Source organism: Podarcis muralis, chromosome Z (assembly GCF_964188315.1).
Source record: "Podarcis muralis chromosome Z, rPodMur119.hap1.1, whole genome shotgun sequence".
Lineage (NCBI taxonomy): Eukaryota > Metazoa > Chordata > Lepidosauria > Squamata > Lacertidae > Podarcis > Podarcis muralis.
Genome location: NC_135673.1, coordinates 16,245,386 through 16,271,990, shown reverse-complemented (window position 1 = coordinate 16,271,990; position 26,605 = coordinate 16,245,386). Strand labels below are relative to the sequence as shown.

Genomic DNA, 26,605 nt, shown 5'->3' with positions numbered 1-26,605 from the left:
ATCTTTTCTTTAAAACGATAAAAGCACCCCACATTTATTTATTTATCTACCATCTATTTCATTTCTATCCCACCTTTCCTTCCAAGGAGGATGGTCCCCTCCCTCCTCATTTAATCCCAACAACAACACTGTAAGGTGGGGCAGTGACTCATCCAAGGTCATCCAGCAAGCTTCATGGCCAAGTGGGGTTTTGAACCCTGGTCCCCCAGGTCCTAATCCAACACTCTAAGCACTACACCACACTTCCTATGAAGCACCTGGAAGCTGTTTTGCAATGGCACATGTGTGTAAAAGGAGGATGAGGATGACCTGGGGGCTGCTGTGTATGCGCCAAAGATCCTCAAATATAAAGGTATGGGTGGTGGTCCCTGGGTTCCCCCTCCTGTCTGTTTGCACGTGCCACGGTGCAACCCCTTGGCCACATTCTGGAACTGCACCTGGCCACAGTGGGACCCCCTGGCCACAAACTGCACCTGGCCCTGAGGGATCTGGGACGTACCTTCAAAGGTATACAGAGCTTTGCACGTCCCGATCGTGGGAAGCGGTTCCTCATCGTCAAACTCATCGTCAAATTCCGGTGCCGGCACTTTCACCTCACTTTCCTGGCTCGGCTCCTCTGTGTAACTGCCATCTGGACTGCTCAACACAGGAAAAGAAACAAAGCAACTATAGCGACAGGCTTGGAGGGCCAGGGAAGGAGGGAGGAGGCGACACTGGTCTGCCAGCGTCATTATATAGCAGTCTCGGAAGTTGCCTTACACCAAGAAGGACGGTGCAGGCCCATCCATCTCAGGATTGTTTGACATGGACTAGCAGTGGCTCTTCAGATTTCAGCCCAAAGTAATCCCCGGGTGTATTTGAAGATCCCAGGGACTGAACCTGGAACCTTCTGCATGCAAAGCAGTTGCACTACCGCTGAGCTACAGCGAGGCAAGATTCTAGTCCTCATAGTTCAGAATAAAAGGCCAAATTGTATTGGAAGCTGCCTTGCACTGAGTGAGACTATTGCTCCATCTGGTTCAGTGCTGCCTAACACTGATTGGCAGCAGTTCTCCATGGTTTCAGGAAAGAGTCTTTCCCCTGTTCTTCATGGGGATCATTCTGGGGATTGATGCTTCCAGGACCTTCTACATGCAAGGCTGACACTCTGTCACATTTGTGATCGACCTTTCCTAAATCGTATTTTGCAGGTACATCATTTAGCAGAGCAGATAAAAGAAACACACAAAAAGGTATTTCACCAGGGAAAATCACTTGCAAAAAAACACGTATACTGGTCGAAACGGCAAGCAACAATATGATTTATTTTTAAAATCCCCAAGGAAATACCGATCCAATTTACAAAGAGCTTTTTTTCTTTTTAAAAAAATAATCCAGAAATAGTTGAGGAGTGAAAAACTTGGGAGGGCCAGTAATGACAGATTTATTTGTCCATCCATCCCTCATATAAAGATTGGCCAAGAAGCTCTTGCACTCTGCTGCTGCTTTCCCATCTAGAGCCAGAGGGGGGAGCTGTGTAGTGAGAACCAGCACTGGCTAAAGCAGCAGTAGCAGAAGCCAAAGAGGGAAGGTAATTGTCTTGCTTGGGCAACAGATTCAGGGCAGGGAGTATGGGGGGAGAAAAAGAGGCCCAGAGTTCTCCTCCAAGGGCCACTAGCTGCTGGGAAGTTTTCCTGGGAGCTGTGAGAGTGAGCTGCTGTGCTCAAGATCATGTCTGCTTGATAACTGGTGGAAGTGCAGTTGTTGAAGGAAGCTGGCTTGATGCCGTGAACAGGGCGCGTTGCCCTACACATGAGTTAAAGCACACACAGGGCTACTCTGTCCTACTAACCCATAAGAACATAAGGAGCGCCTGCTGGATCAGACTGCTGGCCTATCTAGGAAAGCACCCTGTTCTCACAGCAGCGGCCGACCAGGTGCCTGTGGGAAACCAGCAAGCAGGGTTTGAGCACAAGAGCAGCACTCTCCCCTCCTGGGGTTCCAGCACCTGGTATCTGGAAGCAGGGGAGGCAGAACAGCAGAAGAGCCGGGCTGCACCAGGCCAGTGGCCCACCGAATCCAGCATCCTATTCTCACAGTGGCCAGCCAGATGCCACAAAGGGAAACCCACAAGCAGAACCTGAAGGCAAGAGGACTCTTCCTTCCTATGCCTTCCAACTACTGGTATTCAGAAGCATCACTGGCTCCAACCACGGAGGCAGAGCATAGCCATTAGGGCTGGCTGCCATTCTCCTCCAATAGGCTCTCTTACCCCTACTCTGGGACGCCTAATTTGTGCATGAGAAATGGAGGGGCAGAAAGAAAGGGATGGTATGTTTTTCATAGTGAACCGCCATGGCTGGTTCACACCATCAGCTCAGTTTAGTGTTCTAGCTAGCCTAGTGGCCATTGGCTCTCTAAATGGACAGGCAGAGCCTCTACCCCAGTCTAGCTGTGTGGGAAATGGCAGAAATCGCGCCTGGATTCTCCCTGCACATAAAAGCAAGCAATTGTTCATGAGATGAGTGTTTAGGTGTCTTTTGAGATTCGAGGGATTCGAGGGTAGTGCAGGTACGAATTCTTAGCACAGAAGTAACCTGAGAGGGTTTCGAGCAAAAACGGCAGCCCAAGGTTGCTGAACAGACACCGTGTAATACAGATACTGTACCTCTCGCGATCCTGGGCGCAGTTGTTGACAGTCAAGGTGTTCTGAGGCTCATACATCCCGCTTTGGCGGCGTGCTGGCTCAGTACGTGCAGGCAACCGGCCTTCTACCTCAGCTAGCCAGCCCTGTGGTGGGAAAGGAGTGAAACTAAATCTCAGTCCACAATGGGTTGGGGCCAGCTTATCCTACATATTCCTGACACTCAGTTAAGGGTAAAATGTAAGTAATACAGCTGCTTTATAAGGTAAGAAAAGAACATCGTGGGTGGATGGGAAGTCAATAGAGGTAAGAGATTTGTTCTGGTGGTTGTTTAAAAGAATTTGTAAAATTTGAAAAGTTAATATAAAACATGTTTTGTTTTGTTTTTTAAAGAAAGCCTGATAGTTAAGATCTTCTTCTAACAGGGCAGGTCAGAGATTGAAGGGGGAAGTGGCCTTTTTGATGGTAGCATCTAGGCTGGATTCTGACCTCACTCATGGGCCAGGTGGCTGGGACTGACAGCAAGCACTGCTTTGCCATTTGCAAGAGCAGTTTGGACACTTGTGAATGGACATTTTCCTTATGCAGACACCCCAAAGCTTTCCATTTGCAAATGTCTGTCTACAGGTGCAGTTTGAATCCAAGCACCAACTAGAAACAGGCAGCTTCAAACAGGCTTCCTGACAGTGAACTGTTCCTTGGCATGCTGGTTTGGCAGGCAGCTGAATTAAAAACTCTTCCTAATAACACAGGAACAAAGCAAACTGCCTTATACTCAGTCAGACCATTTGTGCTTCTAGCACAGTAATAATAATAATAATAATAATAATAATAATAATAATAATAATAATAATTTATTTATACCCCGCCCTCCCCAGCCAAGGCCGGGCTCAGAGCGGCTTACAAGCAATAATAAAAACAAGAAGAATGATTACAACTTAAAAACAAAAATAAAATACATTAAAATAATGGAACATTAAAATATTAAAATGTAGCCTCATTGCAGGAGGAGAAGGAAAAGAAAAAAGAAAGAGAGGGAGGGAGGGAATCAAATTGGCTCCAAGCCAAAGGCCAGGCGGAACAACTCTGTCTTACAGGCCCTGCGGAAAGAAATCAGATCCTGCAGGGCCCTGGTCTCATAAGGCAGAGCGTTCCACCAGGCCGGAGCCAGAGTTGAAAAGGCCCTGGCTCTGGTTGAAGCCAATCTAACTTCCTTAGGGCCCAGGACCACTAGGGTGTTGTTATTTATGGACCTTGAGGCTCTCCGTGGGGCATACCAGGAGAGGCGGTCCCGTAGGTACTGTCCACATTGACTCTCCAGGGTTTCAGACAGATGCTCTAGCCACTGAGCTAGGGCCCTTTCTCCAGTGGAAATCACTCTTCTTGGATCATGGTTCCCTACTTCAAGAGGTGGGAATGCAAGGGGTGAAAGAATGCCAGTCCCTAACGAGGCAATCCATTATGAGAGAGGAGGATGCCTCTTCTTGGGTCAGGGGTCTGGTCGCCCCTATACATTTGTTGGACTCCATCTCTCATCAGCCCCTGCAGCCAGCATGCCCAATGGTCCAGGGATGATGGGAGATGTAGTTCACAGGTTTCCCCATCGCTGTCGTAAAGTATCATTGTTCCCTTCGCTGCCTTCAAATTAGAAGCTGTTTCCCATACCTCAAATTTCTGGGCTTCCAGACGCAGCTTCTCCAGGTTCTGGGCCAGCTCGGCCAGCTTGAGATCCACACTGGCTGCGTCTCCCATCTGCGGGTTCTTGATGTAGACGTCTTTCATTTTCGTTAAGGCATCTCTGCAAGGAACAAGGAAAGCATATCAGGGACTGGGAGGCTAGAGTGCGCCCCGCCCCTCAACAAACAAAAAATTAAAGAGCTTATCTGCATGAGAGCTAGGGTGATGTAGCGATTAAGAGAGTGTCAGAGTAGAACCTGGAAGACCAGGGTTCAAATCCTGCCCCCACTTGGCCATGAAGCTCACTGGGTGACCTTGGGTTATAGGTACTGCCTCTCAGCCTAGCCCACCTCACAGGGTTGTTGTGGGGATTAAAAGAGGAGGGAGAGAACCATGTAGGCCACCTTGAACTCCTTGGAGAAAAAGGTGGGATGGAAATGCAATAAAAATAGCATGTAAGTAAATAATTAAATTGCGCACTCCCCCACACTCCAACACTACCAAAAGCTGGGATCATGAGGTGTTGCGAGATCCAGTCTGCTCAAGATATGCCCCAAAGATACATCTTTGCTAGCAGGTCGTTTCCTATCTTATATTCCTCCTCACAACAGGTGCTGAATTATGGCCCTTTCTCTTGAAAATAAAGATAGATGCTAGTCCTCATGGTTCTGAATAAAAGGCTCAAAGAAACAGGAACACAGGAAGTTGACTTATACCGATTCAGGTAGGTAGCTGTGCTGGTCTGATGCAGTTGATTAGATAGATAGATAGATAGATAGATAGATAGATAGATAGATAGATAAAAAGGTAAAGGTAAAGGTACCCCTGCCCGTACGGGCCAGTCTTGCCAGACTCTAGGGTTGTGCGCCCATCTCACTCAAGAGGCCGGGGGCCAGCGCTGTCCGCAGACACTTCCGGGTCACGTGGCCAGCGTGACAAGCTGCATCTGGCAAGCCAGAGCCGCACACGGAAACACCGTTTACCTTCCCGCTGGTAAGCGGTCCCTATTTATCTACTTGCACCCGGGGGTGCTTTCGAACTGCTAGGTTGCCAGGCGCTGGGACCAAACGACGGGAGCGCACCCCGCCGCGGGGATTTGAACCGCCGACCATGCGATCGGCAAGTCATATATAAAATTGTCCAGTGGCACCTTAGAGACCAACTAAGTTTGTTCTGGGTATAAGCTTTCATGTGCATGGTGCATGGTGTACATGGTATCTGAAGAAGTGTGCATGCACACAAAAGCTTATACCAAGAACAAACTTAGTTGGTCTCTAAGGTGCTACTGGACAATTTTTAAAATTTTTATTTCGACTTATACCATTGACGGTCTATCAAGCTCAGCATTGTCTACACTGACTGGCAACTGAGGCTCGCCAAGTTTTCAGGAAGGGGACATTCCCGGGCATACCTGGAGATGCCACCAGAGAGTTAACCCAGGATCTTCTGAATGAAAAGCAGAATCAGAGATGTATTTGGCTGGTCCCTCTCCTTCAACAACCTAGTGAGGTAGGTTAGGGCAAATGATAGCGACTGGCCTGGCTTTCTGGTTAAGTATGGGGATCTGGCACCTTTCTGAAATTTCCCAGCTTGCTCCTTGCTTGCTCGGGGGCGGAAATCCTGCTTGCACATTTCTACAGAGTGAGCTAGTAGCCAGGGTGCAGGATGGGCATCTGAAGAAGGGAAGTCCCTGGAACAGAAGACCAAGCTGCCCAGAAAGCCACAGCCCTGCCAGATGCCTCTCACTTGCCAAGTGAACCACTTCTGGGCTGAAATTGCTTTGTTCCCCTACTCTGGGGTCCAAGAAATGGGAGATTCAAGGACAGTCCTCGGCACTTTGTCCTGGGACCTCCTGAATGCAAGCCAAGGGCCACTGAGCCACAAGTCCTTCTTTCCGTGTTCCTGCCAACCATACCTTTGATCCATTTCCTTTTGGATGTCCCTGTTCAGCTCGTCCACCTTTTGCTGCAGCTTCTTTCTTCTTTGCTCAGGGGGCAGATTGCTGAAGTCCTCTGGTCCGCCACCCTAGACATGCCAGGGTAGCGGTCAAAAAGGAGGGAGCAAGGTGGGGGGGGGGAGAGGGAGAAAGAGAGGTCTGTAAATTTCAGCCCATCAAGGAATATCCCAGTTTTTGGAGACCCAGAGGGTCCTCACTAGTCTAAGGGGTGAAGAACGTCCCCTTGCAAGGGTTTCGTCAAGGATGGAAGTGATCAGGCACGTTCTTGCTATAGCCTAGCCTGATATTGATTTAAATGGTGGTTCTGTTTAGGGCAAGAAAACAGAAACCCTCTCATGATGAGGCGCTGCTCTAGTTTGGCATCAGAACAACAGCCCACTTAGCCCTGCCACTGGCTGGAGGCAGACAATTGTTGTTGTTTCTTTCGGAGAACGAAGGCAGTGTGACAGGGGCATTGTTCCCCATGGTACACGCGAAGGGTGAGGAATCTCTGGTACGTGGGCCGAATCTCTGGCCCTATGGTCGTCTCCAACTGGCCCACGGGACTCCTTGCAGGCTGTGCCTCTCACTGCCCCTGTGCCACCCTATTCTCCAGTCCTTCTGCTGGACTGGAGCAGGCCCCTGACCTGTAAGAATGCCTCTTGGAGGGGTGTGACGGGGGTGAAAACACCTCTTGATTTTACATACTTGCTTTTGCCTTCCTCAGCCTGGATGTTTTCGATTATAACTCCCAGTTCGTTTGGATGTACTTTTATTTAGCTGTAAATAATCCACCAGCTCCTTTTCGACTAATTTGCCTGTCTATCCAGAGATAATCCAGGACAATATAGTTTTAAAAGATTTTTGTTCCTTCTTTTTTTGGAGGGTGCGTATGGAGACACTAGGGGGTTCCCCTGAGCCAACTGAAGGCCTGTTTTGGCTCCCGTCCTGTCATCCCTCACCACTTGAGTTTGCTATTAAAAGGACAGAGAGAAAGAAAATAATAATAATACTGGAGAGAGTAATCTGGAGAGACTAATCAGCTTCTTGAGAGGCAATCAGCAGTGGGTGCCTCTTCTGAGGTGATGCCATCGATGGCAGACGCATGGACCAGGGAAGCATGCTTTGCATCAGAACTATTGATTCATAGCCTATTTTAGTTCTACTCAGACTAAACCCACTGAAATTAATAAACACGGCAAACTCGGCTCCATTCATTGTAGTGGGTCTGCTCTAAGTAATGCATAGCTGGCAATACTCCATCAGTTTCATTCATAAGCAAATTTAATTGCTTAATTGCTTAATCATACCAGTTTCAGTTGAGACAAATTTATTGGCAACTAAAGCTCATGGGATTAATCCACTAAGATGCCTTTATTCCAATTAATATTATTAAATAACCAGACTCTAGCCAAGCTGAAAAGGTCATGAACAAGGTTAAAACCAGGGCATAAAATCCAATGAACAACCTTATAAATAGTTTGGTGATCAAAACCTCTGTATTCCCCAAGCTTATGGGTTCTCCAGCACCATATCTTGAAGCAAACCCCACCCTTTGTTATCTGATTCAGGATTTCAGATTAATATCTGTAAGAAACTTCATTCCACTATCACTACTAGTTTTGAAATTAAATGGCGTTAACGTTTTTAGTTGGGATCGATGGGGGTTTGATTACAAGGCGTTAGTTGTTCTGAGGTACGATTGTGTAAAGGCTGAAAAACGTAGTTTGCCACTGACCAATGAATATCAACACCCAGACACGGAAATGCTTTGTGGCCAGTCACTGGAATTATCAGAGCAGTGGTTGAAGCTGATCTCAGTGAAAAACAGACAAGGATCCCAAAAAATTCAGTATCAGGGCTGGCTGACCATTCCCCACACAATGGCCTGGGGGCTAGAAATACATGTTGGGATCAGGATCCGTGTGTGCTGCATGTTCTTGAATCTAGACCAGTGATTCCTGAAGTGTGCAGTACTGCCCCTGGTTGGGGGGCCAGTGGGATTATCTAGGGGATGTGAAGCTGGTGATTTAAGACTCCTGCTAAGCGACTTGCAACCAGACATTGGGAAACTGGTATCACTTCATCAAGCCCACCCATCGTGTTAAGAATTTACTGAAAAGTGAAATAAAGGTAAAGGTAAAGGTACCCCTGCCCGTACGGGCCAGTCTTGCCAGACTCTAGGGTTGTGCGCCCATCTCACTCTAGAGGCCGGGAGCCAGCGCTGTCCGCAGACACTTCCGGGTCACGTGGCCAGTGTGATAAGCTGCATCTGGTGAGCCAGCACAGCACACGGAACGCCGTTTACCTTCCCGCTGGTAAGCGGTCCCTATTTATTTACTTGCACCCAGGGGTGCTTTCGAACTGCTAGGTTGGCAGGCGCTGGGACCGAACGACGGGAGCGCACCCCACCGCGGGGATTCGAACCGCCGACCTGACGATCGGCAAGTCCTAGGTGCTGAGGTTTTACCCACAGCGCCACCCGCGTCCCCTGAAAAGTGAAATACTTTAGTTAAATAATTGTTGTACCCTTGCTAAATGATTACCAGACTTTGAAAAGCTGGTATCATTGAAAAAAAGTTCATCTGCTGTGTTGAATTAATTAAACCAAACAGTTTTAACTGGATTTTGAATAAATGTGCAATTAATTATTATTGTATGTTGTGTCAAGCACTATTCTGAATAATGCTTTTTATAGGGTAGGGGGCATGGGAATGAGGGCATGGAACCAAAGGTGGAGGGATGAAGAAGTTTGGGATCCATTGATCTAGATTTTCCACCTTAGGATCTTTGTGGCTTGACATTGAAAGTGTGAGATCTCTCTCTCTCTCTCTCTCTCTCTCTCTCTCTCTCTCTCTCTCTCTCTCACACACACACACACACACACACTACGCCATTTGAATTATCTGGGTTCTTGTCTGTAATTTACTGAAGCACCAACACTTTCTTTTTTTACTTTTACTGATACCAAATATCTTTGCAACCAAGGATAAATGAATATTTCATGCATTATATCAGATGCAGCAACAGATCAAAGCAGGAATCATCTTTACTTCATTTGATTTTATCATAGATAAATAATTATAATGCTATGTGATTGCTTGTTACACTGAAAATCATTCTATTTTGATAACCTAATGAAGAGTAATTTTTTAAAAAATCCTACTACATTTTTACAACCTTGGATTGTATTTTTTAAAACCACACACCTAATAATTAAAGTACTAAACTACTAAAATTAAAGAGTTATTATTTTTTAGCAGCTCAGTATAAGCATTAAAACCGGATCACCTCCATTAGATTCCAGACCTGCATATTCAGAGTTATCTGATAAAATATCAAAGCAAAACAACAAAAACACACACAGAAAAGAGACAACAGAAAATCTGAGTTAATTTCAGGGGCGCTCGCTCAAGATGGGCTGCAACTGACGCGGACAAAAAATTGTGATTGCAAAACACAGACGCGAAAGAACATTTGCTGCGGTTGTGCTTACCAGCTTGAGAGAAAGCTTCATGTAAGAACGGAGAAGTAGAGGAGGAGAAAGAGAAAGAGGGGGAAAAAACACAAAGGTATATCAGAAGGAGTGGAACTTCGACCTGTTCCAACGTTATAATCAAATGATGCACGTCTATACACACAGTCACACACACTCCTCACACGGCTTGTGAAAATGGGACACTGCCTTTGTCACACATCTGTGCAAAAGTTCACGAGAGCTGGGTCAGAAACGTTACCAACGGCCTGCTGTTTTTTCTGCAGGCGCGGATAAGTAAATTTTATTTTATTTTTTTAAGTGCTTGACTTTTGTCTGTGCACAGTGCAAAAGTGACTACATATTGCTTTTAGCTGTTTTGCTGAGAACAAGGGAAACGTCTGTTGACCGTTTCTAAAAGTGTTTGCCTCTTATTCTGGAGTGGATTGCTAAGCAATTCCTGCTAGTGTTTCCCAACCTTGTGCCTCCAGCTGTTTTTGGACTACAATTCCCATCATCCCTTGCCACTGGTCTTGCTAGTCAGGGATGATGGGAGTTGTAGTTCAAAAACAGCTGGAGGCACAAGGTTGGGAAACACTGGATGACACTTGAGGTCCCTTCCAATTCTATGATTCTAAGTGCGTTATCAGAGGGTGGAGTGGGAGCACAGGGAAGTATCTCAAGTAAGGATGGACAAATTGGTGAACTTTAGGATCTCTTTGTTTCTTGTTTTTCCAAACTTCAATGCTCCACAATTCTAGACCAGTTTGCAATTAAAAAAAAAATGCCCTCAAGAAAATTAGTCTGCAAATTTCTCCTAATATATGGTTTTGGGAAAGCAAACTCCCCTAATATACACCTTTTCAAAGGGCAGCTCTTCCTAACATGATGCATTTTTTAATGTTTCTGCTTCTACAGTTATTAGAGGGCCGTAGTTCAGCGGAAGAGCAGCTGCTTGGCGTGCAGAAGGTCCCAGGTTTAATTTCTGGAACTTGCAGGTAGACAGATCAATGGTCTGGCTCTGGGTAAGGCAGCTTCCTATGTTCCTGTTTAAATCAGCCCTTAATTCAGAACCACAAGGACTAGAATCTTGTTTCATTTTAGGGGAACCACTGTTGTGCATGCTTTGCATGCAGAAGGTCCCAGATTCAATCCCTTGACACCTGCAGTTAAAAGGATCAGCTAGGATAGAAACCTGCCTTAAACATGGTCAGACCATCGGTCCATTTAGCTCAATATCGTCTACACTGACCAGTAGTGACTCCCTTGGTTTTCAGACAGGAGCCTCTCCAAGATTTACCTGGAGATGCTGGGGACTGAACCTGGGACCTTCTGCATGCAAAGCATATACTCTACCACTATACAACAGTGGCACACCTAAAATGAAGTAATATTCTAGTCCTCACTGAGCTACAGCCCTGTCCCTCAGAACTGTAGATACAGAAGCATGGGGCAGGCTTAGAGAGAGGACAAATCCACCAGTCCAGGAATTAGAACCTGCGTGGATCATGAAAGGGCCATTAAATTGATTCAAAATACACAAAAGAACCAATACCATCCACCCCGCAATCATGGGGAGGCAATGCCATTTTGATGGGCCTGTGCTGGAAACAATCCAGAGCCCTCTTTGCAGGAGCAGGGAGTGTCACGATCCCAACCCACCTGCTTGCTTCCTCCCTCTACTCCACCCCTGCCCCATGAAATTTTGGCAGACCTTTTAACACACCACCCACCCAGCCAGAATGCTAGCATCCCTGTGAACTTCAGCAGAGCCACATATGACACAAGTCAAGAGGATTTCGTACATATTTTACAGACGGCAGTGGCGGTAACGAGAGAGGGGAGAAAACCGGCTTGCCTACAAAAAAAGCAGTCTACGTCAGATATAAGGCACAGGGATGCCAATGTTACGTGCGCCAACGGAAGAACGAGTTTCTAGAGGCAAGACTACCACAAGGCCAGACAATGGCCAGCCAACCAAACACTATCTATCATTTTGCTGTAAATCCAGCAAATGGGAAGCCACACAGCACAGAGCATGCCTATAGCTTTTTAAGGGACGGGAGGGATCAAGGTGAGGAGCTTTTCGACTGGGTCTGTTTCTAGATACTACAGCAACCAAGCGCCTAATGGAAAGCTCACCCAAGCCTTATCAAATGGCCACAGAAGCAGCATGATTCGCTAACTGGTGAAAACGTGCGTCCCCCCCCTCCCTAAATGGGCAGCGAGGTAAACATATTAAGCTTCAAATGGCTCAGGGGGATGTTTTTTGTTTTCTGATCTTCTGAATCTATGGCACGTTTTAAAAACCAAAACTAGATTGTATAGAGCTTTTAAATGTTCCACACACATTATCTTGTTGTAAATCTTTGTGGAAACTCTGAAAGGGAATGGAGAATGATTATACCCATATCGCAGATGGGAAAATTGATGCTGAAGAGAGAGTGAGAGAGCGGCTTGCAAATTTTAATCTGTTTCTAGTCTACTGTTATTTTAACTTTTCGAAAGACTTACAATTATGGTTGTCAATTTTTCTTAGTGATAATTTTATTGTTTTATCCTTTTTTTTGTAAACCGCTGAAGTTTTTTTTAGAAAACAACAACAATCAAGCGGTATATAGATTTTATGAAATAATAAGCTCTCCGTGAGATTTGACCAAGGGGATTTTCAGATTTGGAAGTCAGTCTCTTAGCTGTTATGATTCACCAATTCCCAGGTTAAAAACAAAACTGTCTACATGTCAGGGCTCAATACAGTATAGACCAGTGTTCTTTGAACTGAGGCTCCTAGTTGTTGGGACTCTTATCTCCCATCATCCCTAGCCATGGAGCTAAGGTAGCGGTGGATGATGGAAGTGTAGTCTTACAACTTCTGGGAGCCCAAGTTCAAAGGACACTGATCTGGACAGAGCAGTGACTACTGAAATATATTGCAGAACGTTGTGATTCCCTGAAAGATCAACAGGAACCCAGTGCATAGACCAGAGATGAAGAATCTGGGACCCTTCAGATGTTGGACTACAACTCCCATCACCCCTAACCATTGGTCATAGTGACTGGAGCTGCAGGGAGTCAGAGTCCAACAATATCTGGAAGAGAATAGAGCCTGGGTAGGCAAACTAAGGCCTGGGGGCCAGATCTGGCCCAATCGTCTTCTCAATCCGTCCTGCGGACGGTCCGGGAATCAGTGTGCTTTTACATGAGTAGAATGCGTCCTTTTATTTAAAATGCATCTCTGGTTTTTTTGTAGGGCATAGGAATTTATTCATTTTTTCTTTCTTTCTTTAAAAATATAGCCCAGCCCCCCACAAGGTCTGAGGGACAGTGGACCGGCCCCCTGCTAAAAAGCTTTGCTGACCCCTGGAATAGAGAATATACTACTGGATCTTCAGAGTTCTGGGTTCAAATCACCAGCCAGTCTAGACTCTCGCGCTGAGGCAAAAAGACTACTAACTCCTTGTTTCAGGTGATCCCTGTTGGTAAAATAGGCACAATGGTGGTCTAGTTACAATGTCGTGAAAAGAAGCTGGGAAAATGCAAGCTTATGTATCCTTCAAATCAAACAACATATATAGTATTTGGGCTGAGTATAGGCCACCCCAATCTGGCTTGTATAAAACCTGAGTGTGGCCTATAATCAGACTCCCATCGGTAAAGAAGATAAGATTTAAGAGATCTCATTTTAAGCATGTAGCTTATATGGGGGGGGGGCAGCTTATATTCGGACCAATATGGCATGTAGTAATTTATGAGGCCTTGTTAAAAGGCTGCACTATATAAGTAACATGTGTCAATTTCATCTGTTCCTAATTTTCTGCTGCATTGGGTGGGCTTTGTTAATTAATCAGTTAAGCATGCATCCTTTCAACTCTGCCTTTCGACCAGTAGGCCCTACAACATTATTTAGGATGTCATTAAAAAAAAACACCTTGAGATATTCACTCAGCCAATTTTGGAGACTCTGGAGCGCAGGGGAGCTGATGAGGTGGTGATTACTAGTTAATTACATTTCTAGGAAATGTAAAAAAAGAACAGAAGAGGGGGAAAGGAGTCAATCTTTTTCAGGCGCGCATCCTGGGGATGATTCTAAGGTAGCCATTTGCGGTGAGCAGATGGAGGAAGCCTAAGAGCCACAAGCGTCAATAACACACAAGAGCGCATGAAAAAGCCAGCAAGTTCTATGTGTTATTGGATAAGTCACAAACGATGACTCTCACTTACAACGGGCAAAACAGGCCTTACCCCCCCCCAACCCCAAGTCTCTGGTTTTGCCAATGCAACAGTTCCTTTTGAGAGCCTCGGACAAATCTCTCTGAACCCTTTCCAAGTTTAATGTGTAGCTCAAGGAAATGAGGCCCACTGATATAATAATAATAATAACAATACAGAATGTTCTTAGCTTTATAAGGCTTGTCCTTATCCTCCTGTGAAGCATCTCCAGTTGCAAATATACAGTATTGGCAGTTTGCAACAAGAAGCCACAAGGACCTCCCAACCACACTGGAACCCTCTTCATTGTCACAACTTTTTTTTTTGGGGGGGGGGGAGTTTGTCAGTTTGGATGGTATCTATGGGTTCCTTCCAGGCCTGCGATTCCATATCCAGCAAGGTTTAGAACCTAGCAGAAGAAGCTGATGAAGTGGCCGGATTAATTTGTTTGTAATAATCTTTGTAAGTTGTTTTTAAACTGATTTAAAATATTGTTTTAATTGTTGTAACCCACCCTGGGACCTTAGGTTGAGGGGAGGGTAATAAATTGCTAATAGTAGTGTTAATAATAATGGCCTTAGTTGCTTAGTACTGCTATGTACATGTCCAAAGAAGCTGTCCCAGACTGACACCCCCAATAACAAGAAAGTTGTTTTCTCTAGGGGCAATCTTCTTTAGAACAGTATTTAAAAACTTTAGATCAAGGTTAATTTAAAAAATAATAATAATGACATGGATATGTTGTCTTTTAATGGAATCAACCGAAGGCATGTCTACTCAGAAATAAACAAGGAAGGAAGGAAAGATATGGTACCTTCCACTTGTCAAACTAAAATTAAAGACTAATTGGGTAGGAATTTTAAAAAAAATCTAAAAGGCTTCGAAAGGTTATAGGAAATTGAAGTACAATTTTAATCCAAAGTAAAAAAAAAGAAAGAAAATGCAATCAAAATGGATAAAATTACAAAGATAATACTGTCCAATGTTGGAGCATTCACAATGCTCCTGAATGCCAATTGCTGGAAACTGCAGGAGGTGGGAGTTGCTGCTATGCCTGGGTCCTGCTTGTAGGTTTCCCTTTGGGACACCCAGCTGGCCACTGTGATGCTGGTCTAGGTAGGCCATTGGCTTGAACCAGCTGCAGGGCTGCTCTTATGTTCTACTTCCACTGCTGGAGGCAGGATGTTTCAAAATACCCATTTGCTGGGAATCGCGGCGGAGGAGAGTGTTGCTGCTGCTATGAGGTCCTGCTTGTGGGCTTCCCACTGGGGAATCTCATTGATTTATCTATTCAGGTCAAAGCCTGACCAAAATCCTTACAGAGCTTACAGATAACAACAAAATTGGCCAAACACTGGTTGTCAAAATAGATAAAATTGCAACCATGGCATAATAACAAATCGACTTGCCTATTCAGGTCAAAGCCTGACCAAAATCCTCACCCGATCTGTGTTATCTGTGCAGTTTAGTTCATTTTCCTATAACATTTAGAAGCATTTTACATTTTTGTATTCCCATCTAACTATGTCTTTTGAGTCTACTGAGAAGTAAACCCAAGTTCAGTTCGACCTCCCCTCCACTGAAACTCACGAGTGTAGGGGATTGCGACCTTAAGAGTTGCAATGGTCCATTTTGCACGCAATGAATGCTGAACCATAGTTTACCGCTACTGGAATACACTTCACAGTCAGGAATGGATGGCTGTTGGGTTGAATACGGCCCTCTATGCTTTTCTATTTGGCCCTTGGAACCGTCCTCAGGCCACACCCCTTACTGGCCCTGCCCTGCTTTTGCCTGCCTGGAATGTGTCCTTGAAAGGATGGAGAAGGCACAGGTGCGTGGAAACCCTCTGATACACCTAACTGCATTAAGTTATGCATCACACCTGTTGCTCCACCTACTTTTGCACCTGGCCCCCCACCCACCACTGGCATGCAGCTCGCAGCCACCAGCCCATGAGGGAATGCAGCCCCTGGGCTGAAAAAGCATTCTTAGCTCCTAAGTCTAAACGGCATAGTCTTCATGACCTTCCAACACCATAAATTTGCAAACTTGATTTGCAGTCCACGCCTATCCTCCCAGATTGTCCTCTCCCACAGCTGAATGGAGTTCCACTGTCAATGCAATTTTTGCCTGCCTGGTTTTCCCGCCCCGCTTCTGGCACCCAATTCTTGCTCCCGTCTTGTTCAAGCAAAGGGAGCTGCTTCTGACCCTAAAAATAAAAAGCAAGCCTTCTTTCATGTGGTCCCTGCAATGCCTGCGAAAAGGCTTTGTTATTTTGGAGGGGCTTTTTGAGTTAAATTTTTTGATTCTGCACATGCCAGCCTTCTGCAAAGTGACAGCCCGCCTTTTCTACCCGCCTCTTGCAGTGTTGTAAATGAGGTCGGTGACTGGAGCAGCGACTGTACAGCCCGGCCACACTGTCAACACGGACTTACAACATATTCCCTAGCCTCAAGCGCATAGGTGGGTTTGCCTAAAGTCCTCTTCATGAGCTCTTTGTGAAAATACAAAGACTGTGACTGTTGCTGAGTCAGCAAGAGAAAAACACATGGATTAAAAGGGGTTGAGGGGAAAGGGGGAAAATAGACTTCTGCATTTACTGCTTCTACAGCAAAAATAAACAGATAGCTCTGCTTAGGTCTGACATCCACATTATCATCTAACACAGCAGAGGTACCCAATGTGCTGCCCTCCAGATGTTTGCACTACAGCTCCCATCAGTTCCCAGCTGTCAGGTGGAACCCAACTTGTGCACCCCAAAAACACAAGGATTCCTACCCCCAGCAAAAAAACAAAAACAGAATCAGTTTCAGAGTGTGTGCAGAGGGAGACCAGTTGAGTCAGCGGGAATTGTTGTGTTGGTGGGAGGTTGACTTAGCACCGCATTCAATACAACCCACTATGACCAGTGGTTACACCACAGGGACATTTGGAAGGCACCACATTGACTACCCTGGATCTGACCCCACAGAGGGACACCCAGAAAGCCACACCTGTTATTGGAAAAGATAAAGCAGGAAATTCAGGTGCCTGGAGATGGACAGATCAGAGGATCATCTTGCTAAGTTGTGAGGATGTCTCTGCCTGGGGCCTCACAGTGCTTTATCTTTGTGGAAAATGGGTAAGCTGTAGAACCAAACCAAACTTTTATTTTTTGCTGGTGAGGAATCTGATGCGTTTTCGCATTCTGGTGATTTGGATTTCCAAAAATCGACACTGAAAACCTAACCACTCAACTCTAATGCCTTCCTGGTGGGTGAAACAAAAGCCTGAAGTTAGTGCAAAATCCCCAAAACACCTCTCCAGCCTCAGAGTTGTCAAATCACTTGGGTGGGTGGGGTAATAAACAAATAATCAGAACTCCATTGTGGATATAGAATATCAAATCTTCCCTGCATGGTCACACGCAGGATTTTTTTTGTCATCAAACAAAAGAAAACTGTGGGGAGGGGGGTGTTTCTGCTCTAGTTAAGAGACTTTGCTGCAAGCAGATGCTGAAATTATGCATGCGGTTGAAAGCATCTTCAAGTATTCAACCATCCAGGTTCTGCTTGGGGCAAAAGAGTCAGATGACCCACAATGTATGGATGCAGCCAATGTTAGTCCTACTCAGAGCAGACCAATAAACCCTCAGCTCTGTGCTGAAGAGGTTTTTTTGGGGGGTTGGGGTATAGAGAACAGTCAGGGATATGTTCCCCAATCAGCTCTAAGCAGCTTTGATGTACTGTAACATGTTAGGAAAGTCATGCTGGGTTCCCTTTCTGCTACTCTGTTCTGAAGTCGCCCTCTGCACATGCTCCACAGCTCATCTGCTTGTAAGGTTGCTAAGAAACAGCAATCCATAAATTTGGAGCTTGTCTGAGGCACCAGGGTACATTCAGCTCACCATTTGGCATGTCAAGAAGAACTCTGAGACACAGAAGGGAGAAGCCCATGTAAATAAATATTTTTTTAAATACCAAAAAATCCACACATCTATCATGCCAGCGTAAGCCTATTAAAAAATGTCCTCCTTGTTAGCTTTCTACAGGCAGGGAGTCTTCAATGCAGTAGGACATTCAATTATGGGTTTGTGGTCTGAAGTAGAATGACCACATGATTTTCCAGATGGAACATGATTTCCAGGATATATTTTCCAGCAAGGATGGGACTCAAGAGTGTGCTGTGGAGTTGTTAGATCACAACATGGAAAGTCAGCCCTTTAAACCCAGTTAGCCCCGTGAATCAGCAAAATCATTCCATTTATAAGAACAGTGAGTATGTACACAATATGAAGAGCAACCCCTCCCCCACCAAAATTTAACTGCAATAATTCAAACCAGGACATGAAATAAAATTTCACAGGCTAAACACTTTGATTTATATTATCTTATATACCGACTGTACACAAACACAGATGAAAGAATCACTACAGCTAGATTGCAAGAGTATTAAGGTGGAATATCTACACATACTGAGGGCTACTATTGGCTATATGCACACACACACATATATAAAATGAAACAAGGTGATGATCAAGTAACATTCCTGGTGTGAAGTGAAGAGTTAATTACACAGTGAGAAGGAAAGGGAAATCACATCAAGAACTTCCACAGAATGAAAACCACAAAAATTCAAATGAAGAGTCAATTTTGTTCACAGGCAGAGTCTGGCTCATGGCAATTTGCTTTCATGGTGGCAAAGGAATCCACCCACTCAGTACAGAAATGATCTGACTCAAAAGGAAGTCAAAAGGAGGGGGGAAAGTCCATCAGGTGTAAACGAAAGAATGAAGTGGTGCATTAAAGCAAGATCTGCACATTTAAAGCATTACCATACCACTTTAAACAGCGATGGCTTCTCCCAAAGGATGCTGGGAACTATAAGTGCCAACTCCTTTGTGTGTCCCCCAATAAAATATTTGAGGGGGCAGCCCCCCCACCCCGGTGATGAGTATTGCTGCTTCTCTTTCTTTTCCACATTTGGACTTCGTTTCCCAACTTGTAAACTTGTAAACGGTTTGCTGGATGGCAAGGGAACTGGGACTGGGCAAAGCCCTCTGACATCATTTCTTATGGCCCTTGTGAATGGAGCAGAGAGAGAAAGAGAGAATGCAAACTGCAGGTTCCCAGAGCTCTGCTGGAATGAGTGAGGAAGCAGCTGTAGCTGATTATTAAAAAACCCCAAAAAAACCTAGAAGCACCTAATTCAGATGAGTAGGAGAGAAAAGCTCCCCACCTGTTGTTGTTGTTGTTAATCTGCCCTTTACACCAAGGCTTCCAGGGCAGGTTACAACCATTAAAACACAATATTAAAAAGCAACTTACTGTCACAGAAATAAGGCGAGTCTTAAAAATATGCCCAAGCAGGCAAATGCATAATTTTGCAGCCAGCCCTTGTTGATTTTGGGCAGGTGCAGGGAGGCAACCAGAGGCCTAGAAATTTGGGCTTGAGGAGAGTTGGGTTCAAGTCCCTTTTTAACTTTAAGAATTCAGAATATCCTTGGACCAGTCGTTGTTTCTGAGACCAATCTCACAGAGCTGTTTTGGAGATAAAATGTGGGGTGGGGGTGGGGGGCACCTCCCACCCCATCTGTTGCTAGGATTGGGGGCAGGCTCATCTGGGTCCTCAAAATGTTTTATTCAAGGTGGTGTCTCTGCTGGGAACTGGTCTATTAAGGGTGCTGAGAGTTGTTAGAAGACCCCTATTTTCCCTCCCAGAGCTACAATTCCCAGAGCTCCCAGTGGGATTGTTAAACCACTCTGGGAATTGTAGCTTTTGGAGGGGAATAGGAGCCTCCTAACAAATCACAGCACCCTTAAAAAACTACAGTATCCAGGATCCTTTAGTGGAAGAAGCCATGACGTAAAGTACCGTACTTTGCCATGTATAAGACAAGGCTTTTTTTAACTAAAAAATAATGATAAAAGGGGGGGGTATTATTCACAGGGGCAATCTCCCCCCATTTTCTTAATTTTGAGTCCCCCAAAACAAGGGGCATCTTATACACAGGGGCGTGTTATACACGCAAAAATACAGTAGTTTGGAGTGCTCTAAATGCCTGGCTTAAGATGTAGCCTTTAAGTCATGCAAACTCTTCTTTGGGGAATTTTCTGTGGCAGAGTCCTGCCAATTAAAGGTTCATGGTGTCACGAGAAATAAAAAATGCTCCTGGACGTGCAAAGCCTGCATCACCACATGATGCCATGCCTTCTGTTGTCTCTCCAAATTGGCTGCACTTGGATCGTTGACTCAACTACAGTCCAGAGCTACATGTTTGCATTGTGGTTTCATTGTGGGGGTTTTTGACAACAGCTTTAAAAAATTTCTCAGAGGTCACATCCACTCCGTACATATAATGTGCACTTCCCCGCAAAGAATCATGGGAACTGCAGTTTGTTGAAGGTGCTGGGCCCTGTTGAGGGGGAAAGTACAGTTCCCAGGATTCTTAAGAGGGGGTGAGCCATGTGCTTTAAATGTGCAGGTTGTGTGTGACGAGAACTTGTATGGTATGCATTAAAAACATATAGACAGACGCACGGGGAAGAAAAGGGGGGGGGGGGGAATGGATGCAGTAGGAAAAACAGATTCAGTTACTCAAAGAAGTCATGATTGGATGTGCAGTTTAGGTGCCCAAGAAAGAGACAGACAGAGACACACCCAGAGGCAAACTTACCCCGCGTTTTAGGCTCCGGAAGCAGTGGATTTTGGGTTTGGAGGTCATGAACTCGTTGAAGCGGTGGGAGAGGGGCTCCTTTTGCTGCTTGGGAGACTGGGGGCCATTAGGAACAGCGGAAGGTGAGGCAGAAGAAGAAGGGGGCGGAGGAGGGGGCTGATGGGGGGATGTTAAAAGGGACATAAACTACGTATAAGAGATGGAGAAGTGATAGAATTAAAAAAGGGGAAAAAAACGGTTACAAAACAAACCCAGAAAAAAAGCACGTCCGCAAAAGAAAACCGAACAGAAATGAACCCAAAAGTGCAAAAAAGCAACGTTTCAAAAGCATTTTTTTTTTAAAAAAAAGGAAAGCCATGGTTTTCCCGCCTCCCCGCCCCCAAATAAAATGTATATATATATTACATAAGGGGAAGGATCAAGGGTTGGGAAGGTGATTGTTTTTAACAATAAAAAAAGATTTGTGTTATTAAAGGAGCATGTGATGGGAGGGGGAAAAATGAGTTTTAGTAAGTGGTCAATGCAAAGAGTTAATGCATGGCATTCCCTACCCCCACCCTGCGCTGCCAGAAATCCTCTTCATGCCACATGCAAACAAGATGAGAGGGTGAAGCGAAGAAAATTAGGAGATTCCCTTCCACAACCCATTTCCCTAGCCCTGATTATACAACTGGATTCATCAGGAACTTGTTATCTCGGAGTACAAGCGAATTCCCTCTATGGAAAACACGATGAGTCATACAGCAAAGCTACCAGGGACCCCCGCTTTCAAATCTCTCACCCAGCTATGAAGTTCACCGCGAGGCCTTGGCAAGTCACACACCCTCTCCCTCTCGGCCCTCTCCACCTCAAAGGTACAAATGGGATAAACCCATGCGCCATTGCAGGACCCTGAGATTCTTAGATGGCGGGCAAGATGAAACTGTGGAAAGGTCATATTTTATTTAATTCATTTGTTCTTCGAGAGGCAGCGTGTCGCAGTGGTTAAGAGTGCTAGACTGGGACCTGTGTTGACGATGGTTCGAATCCTACACCTAGCCAAGAAGCCCACTTGGTGTGACCATGGGTCAGTCACTGCCTCTGAGCCCACGTAAGAGCACCCTTGAGCTCCTGGGAGGAAAAGGTGTGAGATAAATGAAATGAAATAAATAAATTTATACCCTACCCTTCTTCTCAAAGGATTAAAAAAAAAATCTCAGTGCATTTCTTTACATCAAATTCTGGCAGGCAGATGAGGATGGGGCAAGCAGGGATGGGTGGATCTGTCAATTCTGGTTGCTTTGTGTTTCTCTTTTCTCTGTTTTTCTGGGGGCTATCTTTTCATTTCCGTACATTTCCCAATCAGTTTGTGACTTTTTTCTTTCTTTTTAATAATAATAATAATAATAATAATAATAATAATAATAATAATAATAATGAGTCCTCATGACAATTGATCAGTATTTTAGTTTGAATAATAATAATAATAATAATAATAATAATAAAGAGTCCTCATGACAATTGATCAGTATTTTAGTTTGAATTTATCCTAACATACATGGTTTTTAAGGCAATTTTCTCTGACAATATCAATATATATATATATATAGCAAAGCAATTTGCCCTAATCTGTCAGGGATCCTTTAGCTGTGATTCCAGCACTGCAGGGGGTTGGACCACTTTGGACCCCTTCCAACCCTACAACTTTATGATTCTAATATAATGCATCTTTGCACATTACTTTCATCGACTGATGCATTTTCATGCACACTTTACCACTGCACACACATTTTTACACATGTTACTTGAGCCAGAGAACTGCATCACAAAATTTGCAGGCATGAATTTCGAACGATGGCTGCATTTGGATATTGCTTTAGAAAGCTCAACTTTTGAAAGTTTGCACTTAAAACGAGGACTGAATTCATCCCCCATTCCTTGGCTCACGTTTCCATGTGGGTGTGGAGGGAGTTATCTGCCAGCTGGATCATTCGACATCAGGAAACCCAGGTTGGTTCTTAGAAGCTTATTGTAAAGGTAAAGGTAAAGGTACCCCTGCCCGTACGGGCCAGTCTTGACAGACTCTAGGGTTGTGCGCCCATCTCACTCAAGAGGCCGGGGGCCAGCGCTGTCCGCAGACACTTCCGGGTCACGTGGCCAGCGTGACAAGCTGCATCTGGCGAGCCAGCGCAGCACACGGAACGCCGTTTACCTTCCCGCTGGTAAGCGGTCCCTATTTATCTACCTGCACCCGAAGGTGCTTTCGAACTGCTAGGTTGGCAGGCGCTGGGACCAAACGACGGGAGCGCACCCCGCCGCGGGGATTCGAACTGCCGACCATGCGATCGGCAAGTCCTAGGCGCTGAGGTTTTACCCACAGCGCCACCCGCGTCCCTAGAAGCTTATTAGGGACTCCTAAATATCACACACTTCTTCACTGGAAGAGATCTGGGAGGAAGGAGAGGGGCTGCATGTGTTCTGGAGGCTGTGATCTCCATCCACACGGGCCTGGGCAGGGCTCTGTGTGAACAGTGTGCCCTAGACTACTTCCCAGACTCCTTAGTGGGAGTTCTGTGACATATATCCACAAGTTCACCAATATAAGAAGAGCCTAATGGGTACCCATCTAGCCCAGCCTCTTTTTCTCACAGCGGTCAACCAGATTCCCATGGGAAACCTCTTTTAAAGCCATCCAGGTTGGCCATCACTGCCTCCAGTGGAAGGGAGTTCCGCAGTCTAACTCTATGCGGCCTGAAGGAGGACTTTCTTCCATATGTCCTGAACCTTCCAGCATTCAGCTTCATTGGATGCCCACAAGTTCTAGTGTTAGGAGAAGGGGAGAAAGAATATTTTCTTCCCTCCATTTTATCCGTGCCATGCGTATAATTTTATTAATTTCTGCATCATATTACCTCTTACTTGCCTTTTCTCTAAACAGACACCCTGGCATGGGGAAAGGTTCCCTGAAAACTGGGAGTTTGAAATAGCACTGTTTGTGACTAATAGCCTAAAGCTGGGAGGATCAAGGAGACAGAAATGCGTACTCTCTAACCCACTCTTGAACTTCATGGGACTTGGTAGGAGGAAAGGAATCTGATCAGACAGAAGGATCCTGTTAGTCACACACCCCCTGAATGCAATGGGACTTCAGGACAGCACGCCTTCATGCATCGATGGGAAAAAAGAGAAACAGTAAATACAAATGGGGAGAAAGTTATGAAGGCCGGCAGGAAATGTAAATGAATGGGAAATGAGTTACAAAGGGTAATCCAAAACATTTGCTGCCCAGGCCACAGATGGAGAGGCCTGATGTACTTGTGTGCCAACACTTATTGCCCAAGTCAACTGCCATGAGCAAGGAAGACGTGGCTATTTAGGAAAGCTCTGGCAAACTAGTACTTATGTGGAACCAATGAGTTAACAGACACACGTGGGTAGATGAGCTAAGAATAGATTATAGACTAGTAACTTTCGTAACCTTGTCCACAAGGCTGACTGTGTAGCATGGCAAAATGCGAGCGGCCTAACAGCATCACACGGCCATTGTTGGTACATACGTTGGAGCAGATGTTTGGAATAATAAGACCTCATCAAGCGGGTTTTTAAAAAGAAAAAGAAGGTTGCATCCCATGAGTTCAGTTATGTTGTGGAAAAGCAACAGAGAGACAGGCATCAGGGATGCAGTAAAGGAGACAGGCATGTTGTTAATTAGCTGGAAAGGGATGAGCGATGTGATCAGAGGGCAACAGGCAAGCATGAGACAATGAAAGCAGACAGCAACTCTTTGGGATTGAACGGGAAACTAAAAACCACCATGGCAAAGACATGACAACTCAAACAAAACCAAGCTGAAGAAAACAGCTTTAAAAACAATAAAAAGCAACACAATATTTTTTAAGAAGTACATAGAAATCATAAAAAACTTTACAAATTAAAGCAAAATCCAATAAATTAAAAATATTACAATAAATTACAAGACATCAGCTATTAGTTCTTAGAAACTAATTTCTAATGAAAAAGAAAGAGAAAAGAGAGAAGAAAAAAGTCTTCACTGCTGGGATTACAAAGTAACACACAAGTAGCAAACGACAAAGCTACTGACACAACTAAGCCAAAATCTGGAAAAAATATATCCGGTACCTTGTTTTTCTTGATGAACGGCCACAACTTGCCCTTGGACTTGCTGCTGAATCTGGACTCCGGCTTCCCATCTTTGGAGTTTGAAAGGCTGGAGTCGGAGACAGTACGCTTGATTGGCTGGGTGAAGTCCTCAAAATCGACATCGCCTGGAGGCTCAAACCCAGATTTGAAGGCTTCTACCACCAACTTGGAATCCTGAAAAGATCAGGACAACACAGAAAACAATGCTAATAATTTGTTTTTTGTTTTTTAAAATGCCATTGATAACTAGACAGAACTAGTAAGTACACTATACACAGTCAATTTGGAGGCAGAGCTGGCTGGTAGGTTCACAGACTGAAAGCAGGTCAGCCTTCATAAAAACCCAAAGTGAGGAGCCAGTCTGAGTGCTTATGTACATCCAGGTGGAGTCCTATTGGTCTGCTTGTGTCATGATGGCTGCTGAATTAGAAGATGCAGTACCACACTCCAGCCACTAGTGGTGCTCAAGCAGAGAAGACCAGCTCAGCAGCAGCACCTTCTGGCAAACCAGCCCAATGATGCACAGAGGATTGTAGTTGCCAGAATGCAGTATCACTGACTTTTTTTTGAAAAAAGTCAAACTCCTCTGTTGGAACTCCTCTGATGGGAACTCAAAGCTCCTGGGATTCTCTGTCTTGGAAATCTCACAGCCTTTGAATTCCCCAGAAAGATGAGTTTCAATAAAAGGGCTTCATGGCCTAGTGGTATTTTTGAATTATTTCCGCAATTTACATACCAATTAGTTACAGACATCTCTAAGTGAAGTAAAAGAACACTCAATAATACAGTGAAAGTCTAAAATGAGTGAAAACATTAGAATGCCATTAAAATGTCTGCAGGAATAAAAAAAGAGAAAAATATTCAGTAGGTGCTGGAAGTTTAATAAGGAGGGAGCCTTTCTCATTTCAGCTGGGAGTTACACAAAATTGGGCCCACAATACTGAACGCAGCACGGCTCCTGGTGAATACCAGCTGTGAATCTGAACCACAAAAACTCCCCAAAAGACCTCAGGGTCCAGGCAGGGATATAAGGGATCAGGTGGAGATATTCTGGACCCAAACTGTTGGATATGCTTTGCATGCACATAGTCCCATGCGTAATCCTCAGGTAAATGGACCTGAAGGCCTCTGCCTGAGATTCTGAAAAGCTGTTTGACGCTGGTTTGATTACTAGGGATGGGTAAATCTGACATTTTCAGTTTCTTTCAGTTTTTCATTTTTCCAATCTTATTCTCCATATTTCCACATCTGTTTCCTTAAAGTCCTTGTGAAAATTCTTCAGCATTTTAGTGCAAATTATTTTCATATACACATTTTTGCATGCAAGGTTGCCAAGTATATATATCTACATTTTCACACAAACCTTGGTTGGGAAAACTGCATTTCAGTCTGCTTACTGTTTCAAAAAGTATGAATTAGGAAAGTTCACTTTTTAAATGCAACCTGGTCCTGAACTGAATTTCCCCCCACTCCACCCCAACCACAGGTGTTATAATTTCCCGGAAAGGCAGGAAATGGCACAACCATTTTCCTGCTTAGCGCCCCCCACCCGCCCCGCGGAAAGCAAGGGTATCTTATTTCTTCCTTCATCCTGTTCCCAGTAGGATGTGGAGGGCAGAGCTATAGCCACAAGCATGCTAGTTGTGGCACCCACATGTGGCACCCATGGAGGGAGGAAGAGATGGAGAGAGGAAGAGAGAAAATCAGAGATCAAAACTGAAAGAGTAAATATGTCAAACGATAATCCCATTCTGAGGTTTTGGGGGCAGTGGCGTCTTCCTCCTCTGATTCCCCAACCTTTAGAACTCCTTTTTAATTGCTCTCTACCCCCTTAAATCCATATTACATACTTCCCACAACAATCCAAACATCCTTCCACTACAATGG

The 26,605-nt window shown here is 44.9% G+C and overlaps 1 protein-coding gene across 23 annotated transcripts in view; it reads right to left on the bottom strand.

Moving 5' to 3' along the window:
• Positions 1 to 26,605, bottom strand: part of FNBP1 (formin binding protein 1) — a 118,488-nt gene that overhangs the window by 9,521 nt on the left and 82,362 nt on the right. For 6 of the 23 annotated variants that reach the window (XR_013391426.1, XR_013391427.1, XR_013391425.1 and 3 more), the window contains exons 9-17: positions 24,698 to 24,892; positions 20,579 to 20,764; positions 16,359 to 16,448; positions 9,733 to 9,747; positions 9,528 to 9,563; positions 6,216 to 6,325; positions 4,289 to 4,421; positions 2,648 to 2,769; positions 500 to 639 (exon numbers count right to left, since the gene is read on the bottom strand). Coding sequence is in view for 20 of the 23 variants with exons in the window: in XM_028714396.2 (XP_028570229.1) it covers positions 500 to 639; positions 2,648 to 2,769; positions 4,289 to 4,421; positions 6,216 to 6,325; positions 9,528 to 9,563; positions 9,733 to 9,747; positions 16,359 to 16,448; positions 20,579 to 20,764; positions 24,698 to 24,892 (1,027 nt within the window). In the remaining 3 variants the exon portion in view is untranslated. The remainder of the gene's footprint in view (positions 1 to 499; positions 640 to 2,647; positions 2,770 to 4,288; positions 4,422 to 6,215; positions 6,326 to 9,527; positions 9,564 to 9,732; positions 9,748 to 16,358; positions 16,449 to 20,578; positions 20,765 to 24,697; positions 24,893 to 26,605) is intronic. The other 17 variants (XM_028714398.2, XM_028714395.2, XM_028714399.2 and 14 more) reach the window with 17 other exon arrangements.